General features: G+C 42.9%; 3 protein-coding genes across 5 annotated transcripts in view; 1 reads left to right on the forward strand and 2 right to left on the reverse strand.

Annotated features, from left to right (window-relative positions):
- The window catches only part of LOC128888026 (uncharacterized), a 189,184-nt gene that overhangs the window by 63,178 nt on the left and 103,690 nt on the right, over positions 1–22,316 (reverse strand). The gene's annotated exons all lie outside the window — the stretch shown is intronic.
- Positions 902–21,059, reverse strand: LOC128888073 (uncharacterized). Its single transcript, XM_054144699.1, has 2 exons — positions 20,181–21,059; positions 902–1,358 (listed from the first exon to the last, which is right to left on the reverse strand). The coding sequence occupies exons 1-2, from the start codon at positions 20,884–20,886 to the stop codon at positions 1,348–1,350; spliced, it is 717 nt and encodes a 238-aa protein (XP_054000674.1). The 5' UTR covers positions 20,887–21,059; the 3' UTR covers positions 902–1,347.
- On the forward strand, positions 4,971–10,193 carry LOC128888082 (uncharacterized). Of its 2 annotated transcripts, XM_054144715.1 has the most exons (3): positions 4,971–5,562; positions 5,642–6,045; positions 10,022–10,193. In XM_054144715.1, the coding sequence occupies exons 1-3, from the start codon at positions 5,382–5,384 to the stop codon at positions 10,070–10,072; spliced, it is 636 nt and encodes a 211-aa protein (XP_054000690.1). In that variant the 5' UTR covers positions 4,971–5,381; the 3' UTR covers positions 10,073–10,193. The 2 variants fall into 2 exon arrangements, with proteins under 2 accessions (XP_054000690.1, XP_054000688.1); XM_054144713.1 differs by having other exon boundaries at positions 4,971–6,045.

Raw genomic sequence — 22,316 nt, forward strand, 5'->3', positions numbered from 1 at the left:
GTTCAACACGGCACGGTGGACAGACATGTTGGAGACGTTGGAAATAACGTTTCGGCTCCCGGAGTATCTACTGTCAGTGATGGTGGATTATCTCCGGGACCGAAAGCTGTTGTACGAGACGTCGGACGGGCTCCGTGAACGACCGATCACTGCGGGTGTTGCGCAGGGATCGGTCATGGGGCCCGACCTGTGGAACGTCATGTACGACAGCCTCCTCCGCATGGGTATGCCAGAGGATTCGTTCCTCGTCGGCTATCGTAGGAGACGGCACCCCCGACAACATCGTGGGGGTGATGCTGCGGGGGCCGACCGAATGGGAAGCGGTCGCGCACTACGTGGAGCGTGTGCTGCGTCGCAAGAGAGAGAAGGGATGCCTGGAGGATACTCCGGGCTGATCAACTGTGAAACCCAGTGCTCTCAAATTTGCAAAAACAAGATAGTCTTCATACAGATTACTCCGCTTGTACGCGGATTTATTATCGACGGATTCCAAAGATTCTTGAAATGAAAATAAGTTCAAGGATGATCGCATTCATAATCCTTTAAATTATATATATTTAAATGTTTCCGAAAGTGGTTTGAATAACGATTAAAAATAGTTTAAATCATATCTGGTTTGGACTCACTTTCAATACACAAACATCGTCAATTCATCGATAATACTTTCAAGCAGATGGTGGGTCACTAGAAAGAGATCATCATATTAATATTTTTTTAGAATCAGAATAAGTGTTGCCGACGAAAAGTGTATGGCTATAAAGAAGACATAATATGGTAGTAATATCGTCTTTGTAGATGATGTAGAGGAAATTTGACAATCAAGTTCATTTTCTGCAGTTCGATGACTAATTTTATATGACATAATGAAATGGAGTAATGAACTCTAGAAATAGAAATATTAAATTGTATTTAATTTTAACCGACTTCAAATAAAGAACTACAAAGGGCGAAATAACTTTTTAAGTTCTCTAATGGCAACATTTTATCCAATAAATTTTGAAGTAGCTACCCTAACTACCTTATGTATAGTAAGGTTTAAATTTATCGACTGAAGTTATTTGACACCGACTTAAAAAAGTAATTAACTAAAATAATTACATTCATAATGTAATTGAAATATTATATTAGATTTTTACTCATTGGATAAAATTTTGTCATAAGAAAATTTGAAAAATTATTTCATTTTGAAGTTGATTAAATTTTGTTTTAATTTTAAGACTAATTATTTGTACAATAATAACATGTTCACTGTCCACTGAATCATATTCGGGCCAGTGTAGTCCCTAGTCACGCATCCCCTCAATCACCGCGAACATGTGAGTCAGGAGTGTTCAACAAGAGAAGTATTCAATGTATTTCTGAAATAGAAGAAAGTTTATATTAATAATTCTGCATAAGTAGATTTATTGTGAGTGCTATTTATGTGGAAACAATACCGTAATCGTATATTACAATTAATTACACGATAACATTATACCATAATAAGAAATACAATATGTATAAGGGACAATCCAAGCCCAATCCTACTAAATAAATACTTTACCCTACTAAATATTTTTTTGTGATTTTTTTCAAATTTTTTTACTCAGCCAAAGAAAAGATAGGAATTCTACAAAAAATCGGCGTTCTTCTTTTAAATAGCTGTAACTGTTCAAAAAATTGATCAAATAAGACGGTTTTTTTTTCAAAATATTTGTTTTTGAATGATCTTTACGAAAAAAATACAAAATATTTGAATTGAACTTCGTTTAAGAAGATAATCTAAATTTAAGAAGAGATTTCGAAGAAAAGAGCATGGAGAATCTTTTTCTGCATATTTTCATGATAAAACAATTTTCGCGAATCGAGTGCCAATTGATGACGAAGAATTGCTTGATTATGTCATTTATGGTATACTCAACATGCGCCTACGTGACCAAGCTCGTATGCAACGATTCCAAACAACGTCCGAGATTCTGTAAGCGTTCGATGACATTTTGCTGCAAGAATATAGTATAAACCTTATGACGATCCGAAAAATGTACAACACAAATATGCTGTCGAGAAGAACGAAAGCACCGAGGCAAATTTAAAAATATTTCGATGCTAAACCTTTCTGGGCATCTGTCTGCAGACTGTCCGAAACCACGACGAGAAAAATGATCCTGTTTCCAGTACTTCTCGCCGAATAACAGATTGTCCGAAACGTTACGGGAGCCGAAACGTCGAGGAAGCTCAGAAGACGAGAAGGTTATTTAACATAATTTAGTATAAAGAAAATAGAAACTATTTCATACTTTTAAGCAATTATATCTAGAACTCGTGAGTATTCGTATCAATCAACTAGAAATTATTTCATGCTTTTTAGTGGAGTTGTCAATATTTTTCCGAAGTCGGTTATATTTTTGTTTCTAAAAATTATTTTATTTTTCTCATAAAAATATGTATATTAACATTTTAGTTATAGTGTGTAGGAATTAAATTTTCCCAGTAAACATGGAGGGCTCATTTCCGTAACAATTACATAACGTTCTATATGTATATATTACAGATCATGAGAATGAAACTATAACGTATCAATTATGTCACTAACGTAATGGGTCTATAATTGTTTCATAGAATTGTTACGTAATTTTGTTGTTACTTTGTTATGTAACAGTTACGCAATTGGGTGAACGTAAATGTGCATACTCTAAAAGTTTCGTAAATGCTTCGTAACTATGTAGTAATGCGCACGAGACGAGACGAGATTTCAACGATCTCGATCTTGATCTCGAAGAATCTCGAAACATGCATATCGATCTCGAATTTTCGAGAATATCGAATATGATCTCGATCTCGATCTCGATCTCGACGAGATTTCGACGAGATCTTGACAAGATTGGCAATACAGTTTAAAATATGCCATCTATTAAAGTTTTTGCAGAAAAGTATGTATACTGTATGATGTTCCTACCTAACCTTTCTTAAAAAATGCAAAAGTCTTAGTCTTTACTCTCGACAAAAAATTAGTTATAAAAGTTATTGCCAATTATTTGCGCGTCTTCTGAAGTTATTGATAATTCTACTGGATGTCTTGTAACTCTCCTATGCTACATGAAACACCCTGTATATGTTTGAACTAAGAAATACAAAAAACATAATGTAATAAGTTATGCGAACTAATCGAACTGCTTGGCTCTGTGACCTCTTCTCTCGAGGTGTTCGAAAACTGCGAAAACCGGCACCGTTTACCCGATTAAATTCAATAAACGCTGCACGTGTACGATCTTTGTTGCGCATAGTATCGCGCCTGGTTCAAAAACAAAGGATCAGAGTGCCCGCCGACTGCCGGTCGGAACTAGCACTTAAAGTAGAAGCGACTTATAATATTAACAAAGTTGTATCTGGCATCGTTTGATAGCACAGCAGTCACGGCGTCATATGTGTTGGGGATCGGCAGTATAATAAAACATCTTGTCGAGATTTTGACAAGAATTTGAAATAATCTCGATAAACTGAATCTCGATCTCGAGATCGAAATTTATCTCGTCTCGTGCGCATCATTATTCGTAACTCTACTAACGTAATTAAAACGTTACGTTAAATACGTAGCAGTTATGAATTTTTGTGAATGTAAACGTGAATACTCTAAAAATTGCATAAATGTTATGTAACTTTAACGACATAAGTGTAGCGTTATGTTAAATATGTAACCTTAATATTATTTTATTGATATCAATGTATACATTTTTGTTAAAATCTTGTAGAGAATTGCGCAGAAACAAGAAAAATGAATATATTTGTTTATAACTTAAAAGCGATAAATATGACGATCATGCCTTTTTTAAAGAAGATCTTAAAAAAAAGTAATGTTAAGGTTACATATTTACCATAACGTTACACTTATGTCGTTAAAGTTACATAACATTTATGAAATTTTTAGAGTATTCACGTTTACATTCACCGAAATGCATAATTGGTACGTATTTAACATAACGTTTTAATTATATTAGTAGAGTTATGGAGCATGTATAAAACTTTTAGAGTATACACATTTATATTCATCAAAATTCGTAAATGTTACGTGTTTATTATAACGTTTCAATTATGTCGTTAAAGTTATGTAACATTTACCAAACTTTTAGAGTACGCACATTTACGTTCACCAAATTGCATAAATGTTACATAACAAAGTAACAGCTAAATTACGTAACAATTCTATGCAACAATTACAAACTAATTACGTTATTGATGTAACTCATATGTCATAATTTTGTTTTGTTCGATTATTCCCTGGGTTAGTATTTTATTTTCAGTATGGCCAATTTTACGAAGACAGTAGTCGTGTGTGCTAAAAAAATTGTGTTAAAAGTGTGAACAGTATTGAGATATTGGTAAGTATGAAATATAAATTCTCTTAATAATTAATGGCAATAAGTGATAATTGTTATCTTGTGGTAAAAAATCTATGCCAATGTAGGCAATTGTACGTACTGCCTTTGCACAACGGCGTCGCTGCCGACAAACGGCACCGCTACCAACAATTGGCACCGCTTTTCGGTGATCTGTTAGGAAATTCGAGACAGTTAGCCTAAACGCAAATTGGCGCATGGACGACAGGGCGTGATGCTGCGACGCCAGGCCCCGTCATAAATAACGTCGAAGGCCCTTCAAGAGCCTTCATTTGACGGGGCTACGCAGAGACTTTCCCAGGCCGGGAAAATCGCGAGTGTCACGTGTAAATTTGGACGTTTTTACGCGATTGTGCGAGTGCAAGTGCCACCTGAACACGTCAGTGTCAGCAGCGAGGTTGTCTCAGTATTGTGTACCCTTTTGTGGTTGTGCCGAGCGTAATAGCGAACAATGGGCCGTCCCAAAAGAAGGCGACAACGCTCGCGTGATTTCTCACGGGGACGTTCACGCGAACGTGAGCAATCGAAGGACCGCGTACGCAGAAGTGGGAAAGTGCGAGGTGATTCGCGAGACCGTTCGCGAAACCGTTCGCGAAACCGTTCGCGTGGTTATTCGCGAGATCGCTCGCAAGGCCGCTCTCGAGATCACTCGTGCGATCGAGCGCAATACCGCTCTCGGAATTACTCGCGCGATCGAGCGCGTAGCCGCTCGCGGGATTGCTCGCAAAATTGCTCCCGGAACCGTTCGCGAAACCATTCGCGAGATGGCTCGCGGAATCGCTCGCGAACAGTTTCGCGAGATCGCACTCGCCGTCGGCGACATTCGTCGAGCGGTTCCGACTCGGAGAATTTGCGGGACACGGTCAGGCGACTCAAGCAAGAGCTAAGAAACGTGACGTATCGGCCCGTAAACGATGAATTTGTGATTCCAAAATTCGATCCATTGCGAGACAACGCAGATGTCGAGCAGTGGGTGCGACAAGTGGACCGACTTGCCCACCGATACCGATGGACAGACGACAATATCTTACTGGTCGTCGCGCGGAATCTGAAGGGTCATGCACGTCGTGTGTACGACGAAGAAATGGCCAACGACCATACCTGGGGATCGCTGAAATCGGTGCTGAAACGGCGGTTCAAGAAACCGTTGTCGTTTGCTCGGTTGCTGCTGGAAGCCGCAACATACACGGCGAGCCCCGGACAACGATCGGGCGATTACTGCTTCGAAAAACTATCAAAGTTGCGAGCATTGAAACTGAGAATTCCAGACAGCTGCCTGGAGGATGCGGTTATTGGCGGGATAGCGGACGAAAATATTGCCCGGACTATTCGGTCGAAAAAATACAACGACATCGACGAGCTGTATGCAGCTATGCACGAGATGGGGTCGATGCCGCGAGCGACAGAACCGAAAATTATTCCACGGCCGGTGGCATATCAGCGTGGGCCTATGAACAAGACCGTGCCGACGGCTTCTACGTCGACGGCGAAGCTGACGTCATCCACGCCGGCGGAGGCTACCCAACGGCCATCAATTGTCTGCTTTAATTGCGGGACGGTTGGTCACATTTCGGTAAAGTCTCCTAAAACAGCGGTCATCTGTAAATCCTGCGACAAAAAGGGACACCTGGATCGATTTTGTTCCCGACCCAAACGCGTGAATGCGACTCAGGTGAGTTTGTATACAAGCAATATGTATTTATTACCGGCCACGATTAACGGTCGTAAGATCACGTGTCTTGTGGACACAGGAAGTTCGTCCACGTTGATGCAACGTCCGGTGGCAATTCGGTTGAATGTTAAAATTGTTAGAGACAGCGAATTGGAATTGCGAGGTTTCTCCGGAATGGGGGCTGTTAGCGATTCATTCGCTAGTATTGTCATTAAAATAATGGAAGCCTTAGCGACGGTACGAGCCATTGTTGTAGACTCGCAAGAGATGCAATATGAGGTGATAGTCGGACGAGATTTCTTGGATCAACCGCACGTTGTATTAATTAAGAATAGAGACGGCGTCGCAATACGAGAACTGCCACGAATCGAGAGCATCCAGCGCGATATCGTGGATGTCTATACGATAAAAGCCGACGGAATGCATCAACTCGTTTTCGGAGACATTGGCGAGAATGAAAAGCGATTATGCGAGTAATTAATTAGGCAGTACGCGGATGGAGTCACAACGTCAATGCGAACGCTTGGTAAAACCAACACCATAGAAATGGAGATTCATTGTACAACCGATGCTCCGGTTTGTTACAATCCGTACCGCATGGCGGAGGTCGAACGCGAAATTGCGCGAAAGATGGTCAAAGAGTTGATGGATAACGATATCGTCCGGGAATCCGTGACGCCATATGCGAGTCCAATTACATTGGTGAAAAAGAAGACGGGCGATTATCGGCTGTGTGTGGATTATCGACGTTTGAACACGATAACTGTTAGGGATCGGTATCCGTTACCATTAATAGAAGATCAGATCGACCGACTCGGAGGTAATAGATATTTTACAGCGTTGGACCTGGCGTCCGGGTACTATGAGGTACCGATGAGTGCGGATTCGGTAGAGAAAACGGCCTTCATTACACCGGACGGGCACTACGAATTTCTGCGAATGCCGTTCGGGCTCACGAATGCCCCTGCTGTTTTTCAACGACTGATCAATGCAGTTCTGGGGTCGTTGGTAGCCTTCCCATACATTGATGACATTATAATACCGTCGACCACTATTGCGGAAGGACTAGAGCGTCTACAATTGGTTCTTGATAAGTTGCGGGAACATCATTTGACCCTCGACATAAGTAAATGTTCGTTCCTGATGACGACAATTGATTATCTCGGGCAAGAGATAAGTGCAGATGGTGTAAAACCAGGGAGCAGGAAGGTGGAAGCCGTGATGGCCATGCCAAAACCAACCTGTGTTCGAGGAGTGCGCCAATTCTTCGGTTTGGCGGGATATTTCCGCAAATTTATTAAAGATTATGCGACTTTGGTGACCCCATTGACGACATTGACTAGGAAAAATGTTACGTGGACTTGGGGAGCGATGCAGGAGAGCGCGGTCGCGGCGATCAAAAAGGCGCTAATAACGCGTCCCGTCCTCGCGATTTTCAATGGTGCGCTCAAGACTGAGTTACACACCGACGCCAGCTCTTTGGGTTTAGGTGCTATACTATTTCAGTATACGGCGGAAGGTGAGCGACGAGTAGTCGGATATTTTAGTAAGCAGACGACGCATGACCAGAGCAAGTACAATTCTTACGAATTGGAGACGATGGCCGTGGTGTTTGCTCTTCGACACTTCCGAGTGTACTTGCTTGGGTTGAGTTTCACGGTCGTTACGGATTGTAACGCGCTTCGTACGACGTTCACCAAAAAGTATTTGGTGCCGCGAATTGGACGATGGTGGTTGGAAGTGCAGGATTTCAATTTCGCCATCGAGTATCGCGCGGGCACGAGAATGCAGCACGTTGACGCGCTGAGTAGGAATCCTGTGCCAAGCGTAGACGTTTACCCGGTGGATGTGACTGAGGCGGATTAGATTTTGTCGGCTCAATTACAGGACGAGCAGTTGTGTCGGGTCCGTAGGATTCTCGCGGAGAATGTACGGAATACTGACACCAAGCAGTATTTCTCCAATTACTTATTAAAGGGAGTTAAATTTACCGACGGTTGGATGACGGACGCGTTGCGTGGGTTGTACCGCGCGCGGCGCATTTTCAAATTTGTCGCTTGTGTCACGACGATGCGGGGCACTTAGGATTAGAGAAGACTTTGCGGCGGATCCGCGAAAATTATTGGTTTGCGGAGATGACGCAATTTGTAAAGAAGTATATTAGATCGTGTCTGAGTTGCGCCTATTATAAAAAGACGACAGGAAAGAAACAGGGAAAACTCCACCCTATTGAAAAGACTCCGGTGCCCTTTCACACGCTGCATGTCGATCATGTTGTCCCGTTCGAGACGAGTGCCAAAAGGAACAAGTACCTGCTGGTCATTGTGGACGCCTTCACGAAGTTCACTATTATTGAACCCGTGAAGGACACGAAATCGAAGCGCGCAGTAAAGATATTGTTGAGTATTGTTCATCTGTTTGGGGTACCAGCGCGGATTATTAGCGATAGAGGCACCGCTTTAACGGCAAGAGCATTCAAGATATTCTGTACCACGTACGGGATCCGTCATGTTTTGAATGCAGTTGCTACGCCTCACGCGAATGGGCAGTGCGAGCGATATAACAGAACGATTGTCGCGTGGTTAGCCGCTACTGCAGCCGGCAAGGAGTCGGACCGTTGGGACGAATACGTCAAACAGGTGCAGGGTGCCCTAAATACCACATACAATAAGAGCATTGCGGCGACGCCTACAGAGGCGTTGATGGGGTATAACCCGAGGACCGTTGCAGATGCCCGGCTTCTGCAGAAAGTGCAGACGGAGATGCACCGGTTAGACCTCGGCGATTTGCGAGGGAAAATCTCAAGGCATATCACGGAAGATCAGAAGCAGCAGAAGGGGCGCCCATCGATCAAGCCCGTCGAGAAGCCACGCAGTACCGCGAGGAGGATTTGGTGATGGTGGAGATCACCAGCGAACGCGCCACGGGAGAAAGTAGGAAGCTTTTCCCAAAATTCAAGGGGCCGTTCCGGAACCATCGGATGCTTGGTAACGACCGGTACGAGGTCGAGGATCTAAGACAGGGAGGTAGAAAGGCCAAAACGGTAGTTGCAGCCGACCGGCTGAAACCATGGATTGCGGTCATTGAATAGGAAACTATGGGAAACTAAAATGTTTTATGTTAGTTAGTTCTCAGGAGATAGAAGAGGACGGGCTCGTGGCTATAGGTGGTCGGTGCCGTCGCCCACGGAATATGCGGTTAATGAGGGATCCCTGAGCTGAGTGTAGCAGAGCTGGAGAGCGAGGCCCGCTGAGGGGATTTAGACACCGACGTCCGAGTCACCAGACGATGGTGGAGACTGGCCACCACGGTGACGAAGATTTACGTACCATTCACAGGATAGTGATGTCTAACCGCTATCGAATGGTACAAGATTTGGCTATCATGACAATGGTGATGTGTGGTCACCATTGTATGATAGCGAGGGGGACCACTAAAGGGATAGTGGTGTGCAGCCACTATCGAGTGGTCCCATGTTATGCCGTCAGGCCGATAGTGATGTCTAGCCGCTATCGGATGACGATGAAAGAGATATCACGGTAATGGTGTGGTGCACCATTACGTGATTGTATGGATTCAGCGAGAGGCCACGCAGAGTTGCAGTTGAGCAACAGAAGGACAAAATCGTCAACGTCAACGGAGATCCAAGGATGTCGCGAATGTCTTGCGACGAGGCATCGCTTTGAGTCGTCGACAGCTGAACGGCGTTATCTACGTAATCATGGAAAAAGAGAGAAAGGCCAAATAATCGTGGGCTTTCTTAGAAAAGGGGAGTATTATATTGTTGTAGAGGGACCTTTTTGTTAATAAGAGAAAGGTCTACACGGAAAGTTTTTGGCCAATATCAAAAAACCGGCTAGATACTCAGGCCAATCTTTGATTTTTTGTGTTACAGAAAACGACGTAAGCAAAGGCTAGCTGCGACGAGGAGAACATCGCTTGAGGCAAGCGAAAATGCAGGCTGGCCGAGTGTTAGGAAATTCGAGACAGCTCGCCTAAACATTGGCGCATGGACGACAGGGGGTGATGCTGCGACGCCAGGCCCCGTCATAAATAACGTCGAAGGCCCTTCAAGAGCCTTCATTTGACGGGGCTACGCAGAGACTTTCCCAGGCCAGGAAAGTCACTTCTTGGCCAGCTATCGTCGTATACAGAGCTCCACGAATAAAATCTCATTGTTAAAGAATATTCGGCGTTTTACGCCTTGCATTTATTTAATCGTCTTATACATCGGTGGCCACTATCGAACACGTGTCACGAAGCACCAGGTTGTGTGTATGTATGTCCGTATGAATTTTTGTATGTGTGAATTAGTATTTAAAAAGAACTGAAGAAAGACCAAAGTCAGTCGAAGCTTGAACTCTTTAGAGACCAGTTCATCATAAAATCTATACAGTAAAGTTTGTGCAGTAACATTATTTTCGTTATGATTTTTTACAATATTTTTTGCACGGTTATTTAATGAGAAAACAAGAAATCTTTTATTTGCACTACTTTTTGAATCAGAAGCTTGAATATTTCGAGTGTAAAGTAACATCATCTCTTAATTATAGATTTATTTTGTATTGCATTGCACACTAAATTTCGGTCTAGAATTTTTTTAATGTTTCTTAAAATCCAAAAATCACAAACTTCAGGCATATGGAGAACTGAAACTCGAAACCGTTTGAGATAATACATGCCTTCAAATATTGCGATGTTTGTTTATTTTCGGGAATTATTTTGATATTTGCAAAATAAAAATTTATTAATCATTTACAGTATTATCTAGGTGGCTGCTGGGCACAATCGACGATTAAAATCATTTACTTTCCGCCGAAACTTGGATTACCTTCCCCATTGATAGGAAAGAACGGTGCGTCACGTGTAGGGGTTGTCGAAAGCAGTTAGTCGGTCGCTGCATGGCTATCGCAAAATTTATGACAAGGTCGCGGAGTTACCGTGTCTTGGGGAAGTGGTTGTAAAAACGAGGTATCCAACATCGACGGCCGCTACCTCCAAGTCGACCGGCAATGGGTTTGTCTTACGATTGACTGTTCGGCGAAACATGTGTTCAGACAACGCGACGTTGCATTTCGTTAAGAGAGAAACGTTCCTAAGGGATGGGGGCCAGGTAATGAACAAGGGTGGGAGTGTTTTCTGGAAATAAAACTGTTTTTCTCCAGAATTCAGTTTCGAAGTGACCGCCGCAGTGTCAACTGGGAAAAAATGGTGCGCTAAAATCAAGAATGGTTTGAAATATTTTGCGTGTATGTGGAGTGCGGGCGCAATTCGGAGGAGGCAGCGCGGTGTTATCGCCAACGATATCCGCGATCGCGGCCGCCGACTTCCAGAGCATTCGGCTATTGGCAACGCGGCTTTATTCGGATGGGGTCCTCCAACCGAAGTCTGCCGATTCGGGACGCCCTCGCCTACGTTCCGCGAATTCGGAGGAAGACGTCCTGGATCGTATTGCTGAGGATCCCACCCAAAGTGTGCGCGACGTAAGCCGCAACTCGGGGTAAGTTTAACTTTTTACCGCTTTCGTGTTTGTTGTCGGAATTATGTATTCTATTCATATTAACTATTTATGTTGTATTTCAGCGTCAGCCGGTCGTCGATGCACCGAATTCTTCGGGAGAATTCTCTGCACCCATACAAATATGTGCGGGTGCAGAATTTACTCCCAGAGAATTATGAAAAAAGGGTGGCGTATTCTTTCTCCAATAATACAAATCGGCCCCTTTCGGGGCCACCAAATATTGGGTGCAAAGGACTCGATGCAAAGTGATAGTGACCGTGGAAACCCCTGTGTAAAGTTCAGTGAGTTCAGTGACCGGCCGTCCCATCAGCTGAGCCGCGTAGCAGGTACCAGGCCAGGATCGGTGCGATGACCCACTCGCCGCAGCCCTTCTTCACGAAAACAGGTCAACTTACAAGTCAATGGGTGAGTCTAATTTTAATTCTGCCTTCACATGTTAACCCTTAGAAGCCTGATTTTCCAAATTAAATTTTAAAAAATATCAATATATTTATGATTTGAACAATTTTGACAACTGACGTTTATTTTTTCAACTTTTGTTCAAAAGAACATTATGCAATGGTAACATACATACAGCCAAATATTAAAAACAAACCAATTGCAAGTGTACAATTCGATTTAAAAGTTCGGTATCAAATTTGAAACTTAAGGCATTTAAGGGTTAATTTCAGGCATTTTTATTACTGGTATTTTTACGTTATAACACATGAAATGCCTCATTTTGTATTGGCAAATTTTTTTATCCACTTTCTCGAAAAATATTTCTATCCTTCAGATCTTTGGCGCATTAATGCAAAGTTTAGAGTCTCCTTCATTTTAATTTTCAAACATTTACATATTTTCACCCATTTTCTTATAGTTGCAAGTTGTACATTTTAACGATTCTCATGTTAAAGTTAGATTCAAATTTATTATGATAAATTGTCATTGAAATTTTTTAACGATTACGTATTTGAAGGTAGGAAACGTGTAATTTCTTCATTAAATGTACAGATTTCGATACCTCCTATCTTGATCAGTAACGTTTAATATAAAGAAAAAGTTATATTTGCTTAAAGTTTTCATTATAAATCAGACGTTTCATGTGCTACAACCTCACACTGGTATTAAAGCGTGCTGTTTTACCGGCCCGCTTGTTCGCTGGCTCGAGCCTCCTTGCTTACGCCTATGCTCTGAGCGCGCGCTCCTCGGACGCTGTGATTGGTCAGTGTTTTTCGTTAATAATTCAAAAACGAAGCCCCATCCGACATTTTTGCAAAGGAAATTGTTGTTCAGAATCGTCTCAGCTATCCCCCATTTCTGGCTCCTCCCCGAGTTTTGGGACACCCTGTATACGCACACCAGGGCTGGGCGACCAGGTCAGGCGGGGAGGTGATACCCCGACGCGCCGCGTCCCCACGTCGTGGATAGGGGAACGATCGCCACGTACTCTTCGAAGTCCGGGGAGGGTAGGAGTGAAATAAAATAGCTCCCGCGGACCAAACACTAGGGGAGGAAACCCCGAATCAAAAACCAATCATGGAAAGTTCATTTACAGAGGAGAAATCTACGGTGCAGGGGATCGGATCCCCAGTACCGGTGTCCGTCAGAGGTGAGCAAGCGGGCCCCGGGACGTCGTTATCTGACGACCGCAGTGCTACGCAGGTTGACCACTTGGTCTGCGTAGCATTAAATGGTACAAGTGAAGGGACGAACGTCTCCGGATCCGTCCGGAGGACGAGACAGACGTCCACATCGTCGGACGGTGGCGGCCGGAGGCGACGCGGCACGGATGACAATCCATTCGTGCCGCCTCGGAGCCTGGTCCGGAGCCCTGTCCGTCAGGAGATGGCCGCAGTATCTCCCCAACTCAGCGGGGGAGACGCCGTGACACAAACTGTCCCAGGCCAGGTACCCCCACTGCGGAATCCTGGCTTTTGTGGGCCAGGGAATGTGGCCAGTTCTGATTGCGCCGATGCCAACGACCACGGTGTCGGGGATCGGGCGTTCAGAACTTTGGCGACCTTCAAGCGAGCGGAGAGCTCGCGAATAGCGGCGATGAAAACCGTCCTTCATGTCATGCGACAGGCATCCCTCAAACAGAGGAATGTCAGCATGGACATCAAGGACGGAATGCAGAAGCTGGCGGAGCCGGTGGACGGCCTGGGCCATGGACTAGTGGAGAGACAGCGTGTTCTTCACATGCTGCAGGCCCTCGGCACGCCCACTGCGCCGCCATCCGGGAACACACGTGCGCCTCGAACACGGCCTGATCGGAAACGAGACAGGGCCGTGGTTTCCAGCCCAGAGGAAGAGGCTGCCAATCCACGGTCCACGGTTATGGGGAGAAGGAAAAGGGCAGATAATAGACCTTCTGTTCCCCCTCCTCCACTTCTAAGGCCACGAGGGGGCGCAAAGGAGCAGTTATCGGCCAAACCTGCGTCAACGTCGACGGCACCGAGGAACTCTGCTCCTTCAAAGGAGCAGCGTGCCGTCGACGAAAGGCGAAAGAGGAAGAGGAGGAGAAGGCGCCGCCCTAAAACTAGGCGGACGGCTGTCCTCATAACGCCGGCCGAGGGCGCGACATACCCGTCCATTGTAGGCGCGATACGTCACCAGGTTCGGCCGGACGAAGCGGACACGGAGGTCCGCCAAATAAGGAGGACGCGGGAAGGGGCCGTCCTTCTGGAGTTTGGGCGCTGTGGAGACAGCACCAAGTTCCAGTCTGCTCTCCAGACAGCAGTGGGGGACATCGCAGCAGTACGGGGTCTTAAACCCCGCGCGACGGTCGAAATCCTCGACCTTGATTACTTCACGACCTTAGGGGAGTTCGTAGACACGGTCGCGCGGGAGACAGGGAAGTCTCCGGAGGAAATCCGCGTCTCCGTTTTCGCGACGAACCCTCGAGAGCTGTGGAAGGCCGTAGTGGAGCTTGGCGAAGGAGCTGCGGAAAGCCGTGGTGGAGCTTGGCGAAGGAGCGGCTGTTAAGCTCCTGGCCGCCGCCAAACTCAAAATCGGCTGGATGAATTGTCGCATCCGGCGCTGGACGGATGTTCAGCGTTGCTTCCGATGCGTGGACTACGGACACACTCGTAGAGAGTGTAAAGGCCCGGACCGGAGCAACGCTGGCCACAAGGTGGTGGCGTGCGAGGCCACCCCCAACTGTCATTTGTGCGCGGGGAAAAAGGACGCGGCGATGGACCACGTCGCGGGCTCGGGGAAGTGCCGGATCTTCCGGGAGATCCTTGCCGGAAAGAAGGGTAAGCCTCCAAGGTTCCCCTTTCCCCTTGTGACGCTGGACGTACGGAACGCGTTTAACACGGAGTATCTACTGCCAGTGATGGCGGATTATCTCCGGGACCGAAGGCTGTTGTACGAGACGTCGGATGGGCTCCGTGAACGACCGATCACTGCGGGTGCTGCGCAGGGATCGGTCATGGGGCCCGACCTGTGGAACGTCATGTACGACAGCCTCCTCCGCATGGGTATGCCAGAGGATTCGTTCCTCGTCGGCTATGCTGACGATGTCGCCGTGGTCATCACGGCGCGGACCGCCCAGCTGGCTCAGCTCAAGCTGAACCAGGTCATGCGCCGAGTGGGGGGATGGATGGAAGACCACGGGCTGCAGCTGGCGATTCCGAAAACGAAAATCGTCATGCTGTCACGTCGACGTATCCCCACCATCGTCCCGATGACTGTTGGGACCGAGACCATCCGGACCCGGAGGTCCACGAAGTACCTGGGTGTTGTCTTGGACAACAAGCTCAGCTTCGCGGAACATAGCCGCAGGGTCTCAGTCAGGATGGCGTCGTTGGCGACAGCACTTAGCCGACTAATGGCAAACATGGGCGGCCCGAAGCCGAGCAAGAGGAAACTCTTGCTCTCGGTAACCCAGAGCGTCCTGCTGTACGGAGCCGAAATATGGGCAGATGCCCTTCGGCTCCGTAAGTATAGAAGCTGCATGTCTGCCGTACTGCACCAGCTGGCGCTTCGGGTGGCGTGCAGCTACAGGACCGTCTTCGAGTGCGCAGTGCAAGCGGTCGCCGGGGTAATACCCATCGACCTGCGTGCATTCGAGCGGAAGAACATCTTCCAACGCTCCTCGGAGATTGGGCGGGCCGAAGCCGTGTCCCACGAGCGCGTAGCCACGCTAGGCGAATGGCAGCAACGCTGGGAGGCTGCCCAGCCGGGTCGGTGGACGGCTCGGCTGATAGGGGATCTGGCCACCTGGATATCCAGGGCCCATGGTGAGGTGAATTTTTACCTCATCCAGTTCCTCACAGGCCACGGATATTTCCGTGCGCACCTGTAGAGGATGGGCAAAGTCGGATCCCCGGGATGCCGGTATTGCGACGCAGCAAGGGACGACGCGCTCCATACGTTGTTCGTGTGTGACCGCTTAGCCAGAGATAGAGTAGATCTCTGTGCCCTCGTAGGATACGTCACCCCCTGACAACATCGTGGTGGTGATGCTACGGGGACCGTGCGAATGGGAAACGGTCGCGTACTACGTGGAGCGTGTGCTGCGTCGCAAGAGAGAGGAGGGATGCCTGGAGGATACTCCGGGCTCCCCCTAGCTTCGGTACTATTCGACCGGCGGAGGCCCTAACGGGGCTTAGTTGCTACGCCCCTGGACTATTGTTATGCGAAAGCAGGTCTGGTCCGGGGGGCTAACGTGGAAAGCGGGTGGTTTTTTAGCGAGTGCTGGCATCGTCCATCGGCCCCCGGTGCCTATGAAGGTTTTTCCACACCCCCCGCTCCCTCCCAAAAAAGAATATGCTTATAAGTAATTGTTATGTTTAATATAATTACAATACTAAAAGACATTACAAAAATATTTACATTAAATACATTGGAAAATTATGTAGGTTGTTTCACTATAATTGTGAAGAAAAAATTTCAAATTTTTTATATATAAATAAAATACTATTTAAGAAATGTAGATTACATTTTTTTTTTAAGATTCTATTGGCGTCCTTAAAATATTACATAATTTATATTTTAATTATCGAATTAGTTTGTTTAAAAAAAACTGCAAATGATAAAACATTTTTCATTTATCAAAATATTTTTAATTCTCCATCAGTTTCCTATATATTGTTTCAGTAATAAAAGAGAATGTTACGGTTTTAATATATGCGTATATTTATTCTCAAAACGTTGCCTACAGACGGGTCGAGACAGACTGACTTAAAACAAAAAGAATACATATTTATAAGGTCAAGGCGCAAACACATACACATACTTCCATACCCAGGCACACAAACACATAATTAAGAAACGGATACATATATATTCTCAACACTTCCTCTCGTTTCTTAATTCATTACACTTAATACATATTATATATTCTAACAAAATTTGACAATTTTCCTTTAGTGATTGCTTTAGTCATCATGTCAGCAGGCTGATGCGCTGAAGGAATGTAACATAATCAATTTGTTTTTCTTGCTATTTTTCACAAGTATAAAAGAATTGTACATCTATGTGCTTAGTTCGCTTCGCACATGTAGGGTTTAAAACTATAGATATTGCCCTTTGATTATCTGAATAAATCTTTGGTTGGGTCATGTTGTTCAAGGTGTAATTCTTTTAAAAAGGATCTATACCATGTGACTTCCTTTGCAACTGCACACAAGGCAATGAATTCCGCTTCGGTTGCAGATGTTGCAACGACAGTTTGTCGTTTCGATTTCCACGTAATGGGACCATCATTGCAAAATATAACCCAACCCGTTACACTTTTTCGCGTTAAGGGGTCATTTGCCCAATCCGCATCGCAATAAGCCGAAATATTAGTTTTGTATGTATTTACGGTGTACGTTATATCATACGAAATAGTACCTTTTAAATATCTTAAAATACGTTTTATCGCTGCCCAGTGAATGTGTTTTGGATTTTGCATAAACTTGCATAATACATTCACAGAGAAGGCTAAATCAGGTCTGCTTACATACATCAAAAACATCAGCAAACCCATCGCCCCACGATACGGAAAATTATTATTACATTCGTCTTCATTATTTTCATCAGGATAAAAGATGTGATTTCAGAGTTCGATAGGAGTAGAGATGGCAGAGCAATTTGCATGATTAAATCTTTCTAATATCTTTTTGGCATATGCCTCCTGGTGAATTTTTAATCTTCGCCGTCCTTACTTTTTTCGATTTGGAGTCCTACAAAATGTTCAGCGTCTCCATAAACAATTTCAAAGTCTTGTTGTAAATCTTTTATCATACTCAAAATGAAATCAGCATTATTTCCGCATATTAACCCGTCATCGACGTATATTACTACGTAGACTAAAATGTTTAATTCTGGGTTTTTATAAACAAAAATACATGGATCAGCATGGATTTGTACGAAGTTTCTTCTAGTCAAGAAAAGTACTATTTTCAAATTCCATTTACGAGGCGCCTGTTTTAGAACATAAAGACTACGTTTCAATAAGCAAACTAAATTATCATGTGTTTCAAAACCGCATGGTTGCTCCATGTATATCGGTTCATCCAAATTGCCATGCAAAAAGGCAGTTTTTACATCAAATTGAATCATTTTTAAATTTAAGGCCACTGCAATCGACAAAATCAATCTTATAGACTCATACCTTGCTACGGGTGAGAAAGTTTCCTCGTAATCAATACCTGGTTTTTGTGAACATCCTTTAGCAACAAGTCGCGCCTTAAATTTATCAATTTCACCGTTAGCTTTGTATTTTGTTTTGAACACCCAACGGTTTTTGATTACGTTTTTATTTATCGGTCGCGGTACAAGTATCCATGTTTTATTTGTCTCTAAAGTATTTAATTCATCGTTTATAGCATGCAACCAATTATTTGAGTTCGGAGAATTCAACGCATCTTCAAGTGAAACAGGTTCTACAGTAGCTAGAAATACTTGCTTGCTTGACGTTGAATTCTTTCTGAGGGGGTAAGGGTCCCTCAAAATTGGATAACGTGGATTCTTGTAGGTGCGCTTATTCTCAGAAACATTCTGTTCCTCTGGTTTAAATATTATCGGCGATTTTTGTGACTCGGTATTTTGATTATAATTTAAATCATCTCTTTGTAAAACAATATTTAGTTTTTTATTTTCATTTTCTTCATTAAAAATAACATCCCTTCGAATGTACAAGGTTCGTTTAGATGGGTCATACACACGATAAGCTTTGCTTTCATCATAAAAACCAACTAAAATACATTTTACAGTATTGTACTCCCATTTGTACCTTTGACTTTTCGGCACATGAACATAACATTCACTACCAAAGGTTGTGATATGTTTCAAAGATGGTTTTTCATTAAACCACAGTTCGAAAGGCGTCAAATTATTAATAGTTTCAGAACTGGTACGATTTTTTAAATATACAGCTGTGTTTACAGCTTCGCCTCATAGGTAAACGGGCAGATTTATCGTAGCTAATATTGCTTTGGCTGATTCTACAATTGTGCGATTTTGTCGTTCTATAAAGCCGTTTTGTTCAGGCGTTCTAGGGGTTGAAAAACTGTGGTGAATACCTTTCGTATTTAGAAAATCTTCAACACCAGAATTGTCAAATTCTAAACCTCGATCAGACCTTATTTTTCTTATTTGATAACCTTGCGATGTAACGTCGGCGTAAAATCTTTTAATGTTAACTAAAACTTCAGTTTTATCTTTTAACAGGTATACAAAACAAAATCTAGAAATCGTCTTTCAGTAGCATAAAGTAATTAGCACCACCACTTGAGGTATTTTGCATTTTTCCGCATAAGTCTACATGAAAAATTTCGCCTGGCTTTTTAGAACGAACCGCTTGGTTCTTAGGAAAACTTCCTCGATGTTGTTTTGCCTTAATACAAGGTTCACAAAACGGATTTACCTCAGATAAATTGTTAATATATAAATCTTGAACCGCAGAGTTTTTACTCATTATTCTTAGGGTTTTGAAATTTGGGTGACCTAAGCGCTTATGCCATTGCATTAAACTCGAACTCGTAGCTATATTTAATTCAGCTTTTAAAATTTTGCTTGTGAAGAAATTCAATCGATACATATTGTTTTCTTTGAAACCGGTTACCAATACCTTATATCTTTCATAAATCGTACAGTATTTCCACTTTCATCAAAAATTACCTGAAACCCTTTCATCGCACTCTTAGCAACAGAAATAAGATTTTCTATTTCAGGTACAAACAAAACGTCTACAATAGTGTGTGTAACGATCGCAGTATCATTGAATTTAACCTTAACATAAAGGTAATTAAAAGGTAATAACCTTAACTTAAATTGTTACCAACGCGAACAAAATAAGAATTCTCTTCGAAAGATTTAAAATTTACAAGCCAGTCGCGCCTGAAAGTCATGTGCTCTGATGCACCAGAATCCGCAAACCAATAATCTACCGCTTTATTTTTACAAGTTACAAAATTTTCAGCAGTAAAGAGTTGCGAAGAGTCGAAATAATCATGATGATTTTTATAAGTATTAGATGTTTGCGCTAAATAAGTTTGATTTTTATTCGCATTTTGGCGATTATGTTTCTTTTTACTACAGTCGCGCGCAAAATGTCCAAATTTTCCACAGTAATTACATCGAATATTTCTTTTGTAATTATTTGATTTCGCGTGAGAATCACTGTCGAAATTCGGCTTACTTGTACTTTGGCTACTTGGCGTCCTCAGATGTTCACCTCTCGTAGAAACGAACGCGGCTCCGATCGGTGTGTCCTCACCTGTTGTGGTTCTCAAATTCAAAATAGCCTCCTCGTTAACGAGATGATCCGTTAGCCGCTCGATAGTTTGATTTTCTCTCGCCACAGCATACCAAGAAGTTCTCACGTTATCAAATTTCGGTGGAAGGCTTGTAAGGATCTTCGTAATAATCACGGGGGTTTTCTGTTTCATTTCCATGTCCTTTAATCGTTGCGCAAAAGAGACAATTTTTGCGATAAAGTCTGCGACCTTTTCACAATCCTCCATCTTGCAGTTGAAGAATTTATGCAGCAACGCTTGAATAGATTGATCTCTTTTCTCGGAGTGTACAGTTTTTAAACGTGACCACATCTTAGCCGCAGTGTTACAGTCCGACAAATGTTTGAGTTGCTCCAGTTCTAAACCTCGCATTATAAATGCTTGAGCTTCTGCATCTTTCACATCCCACGTGGTAGCATTTTGATCTGTTCTTACTTCGGTACCAAGGATATATGGCTTAAGCTTATTTTCAGCCATAAAAATCTCCATTTGACGACACAAAAGATGAAAATTGTCACCATTGAATCGATGGATTTGATATATTTTCACATTATCACCCATTGTTATGCCTAGTTTTGTATCAAATGTTTTATAGTCGGCGATTCCCATACAAAAAAAATGTCACTTCAACGACTACTATTCGTGCAGATTTAATTTAAACAATTTTGTTCCAAACAGCACGTTTTTCAGCACAATCGCTTAACTAGCAAGCCACCTAGGCCTATAACCTGTTACGGTTTTAACATATGCGTATATTTATTCTCAAAACGTTGTCTACAAACTGGTCGAGACAGAGACTGACTTAAAACAAAAAGAATACATATTTATAAGGTCAAGGCGCGAACACATACACATACTTCCATACCCAGGCACACAACACATAATAAAGAAACGGATACATATATATTCTCAACAGAGAAGATAACATAAATAAAGTAATATCAGACAAGCCCAAACCTATATTCGTATACATAATCGCAGTTCATCTATTTTCTATTGCTTTATAAAATTATACACCTATATTATGTCGAAATCAAAATTAAGACTAGACACTATTTCTTTAACGCAACGTCAGCGGCGACGTATTTTCTTAAAAAAATTCCGTAATATTTGTCAAATGAGTATTAATTCAAATTTAGAAATTCAAAATAATACCGTTACTTTATCGAATGTGCCAGATAACATCGAACAATTACCCCAGCAGCAAAAAGTTTTAAAAGAAATTGATTTTGATTATTCCAATGTAATGAACACTCATAATTGTACAGAAAATAATCATGATTTAGTTTCTGAACATTCAGAAATTAGTATTGATGAAAATATTCCGCAGTCAAGTATTTCAAGTGATAAATTTTCTAAAACTGAATTTTGTAAAACAGAACTTATTAACATCAGATTATGGGCTATGATAAATCGTGTGAGTCATTCTGCTATTAGCAGTTTACTGATAATTCTATTAAAATACGGCCATGATCTTCCTATTGATGCTCGAACTCTGTTTCAAACTCCCAAACAAGTAGCCATTATTGAAATGATACCAGGAAGATATTATTATGCAGGTTTAGGTGATAGTTTGAAGAAATTTATTCGTAAATATTATTGTCGAAGTAATTTACCATCTCAGATCAATATTAATGTAAATATAGATGGTCTTCCTTTAACAAAGTCATCAGGGAGTCAATTTTGGCCTATTTTAGGTAGTATAGTTGCAGATTTTTACACCGAACCGTTTATAATTGGTGTTTATCATGGTTTTGTAAAGCCAAAATGTAACAATACTTTTTTGAAATATTTCAAGGATGATTGTTTTGAAATTTTCCGATCTGGTATTGTAGAATACGGCAAAACAATAAGTGTGAAATTGAACGTATTTAACTGCGATGCTCCTGTAAAATCGTTTATCAAGGGAATTAAAGGACATAATGCATATTTTGGATGCGGAAATTGTATTCAAGAGGGTGATTACATAGAAAGACGAGTAACGTACTCAGAAATTAATGCAATGTTAAGATCAGATGAATCTTTTAAATAAAAAAACA

Source organism: Hylaeus anthracinus, unplaced genomic scaffold (assembly GCF_026225885.1).
Source record: "Hylaeus anthracinus isolate JK02 unplaced genomic scaffold, UHH_iyHylAnth1.0_haploid 11989, whole genome shotgun sequence".
In the NCBI taxonomy this organism is placed as follows: Eukaryota; Metazoa; Arthropoda; class Insecta; order Hymenoptera; family Colletidae; genus Hylaeus; species Hylaeus anthracinus.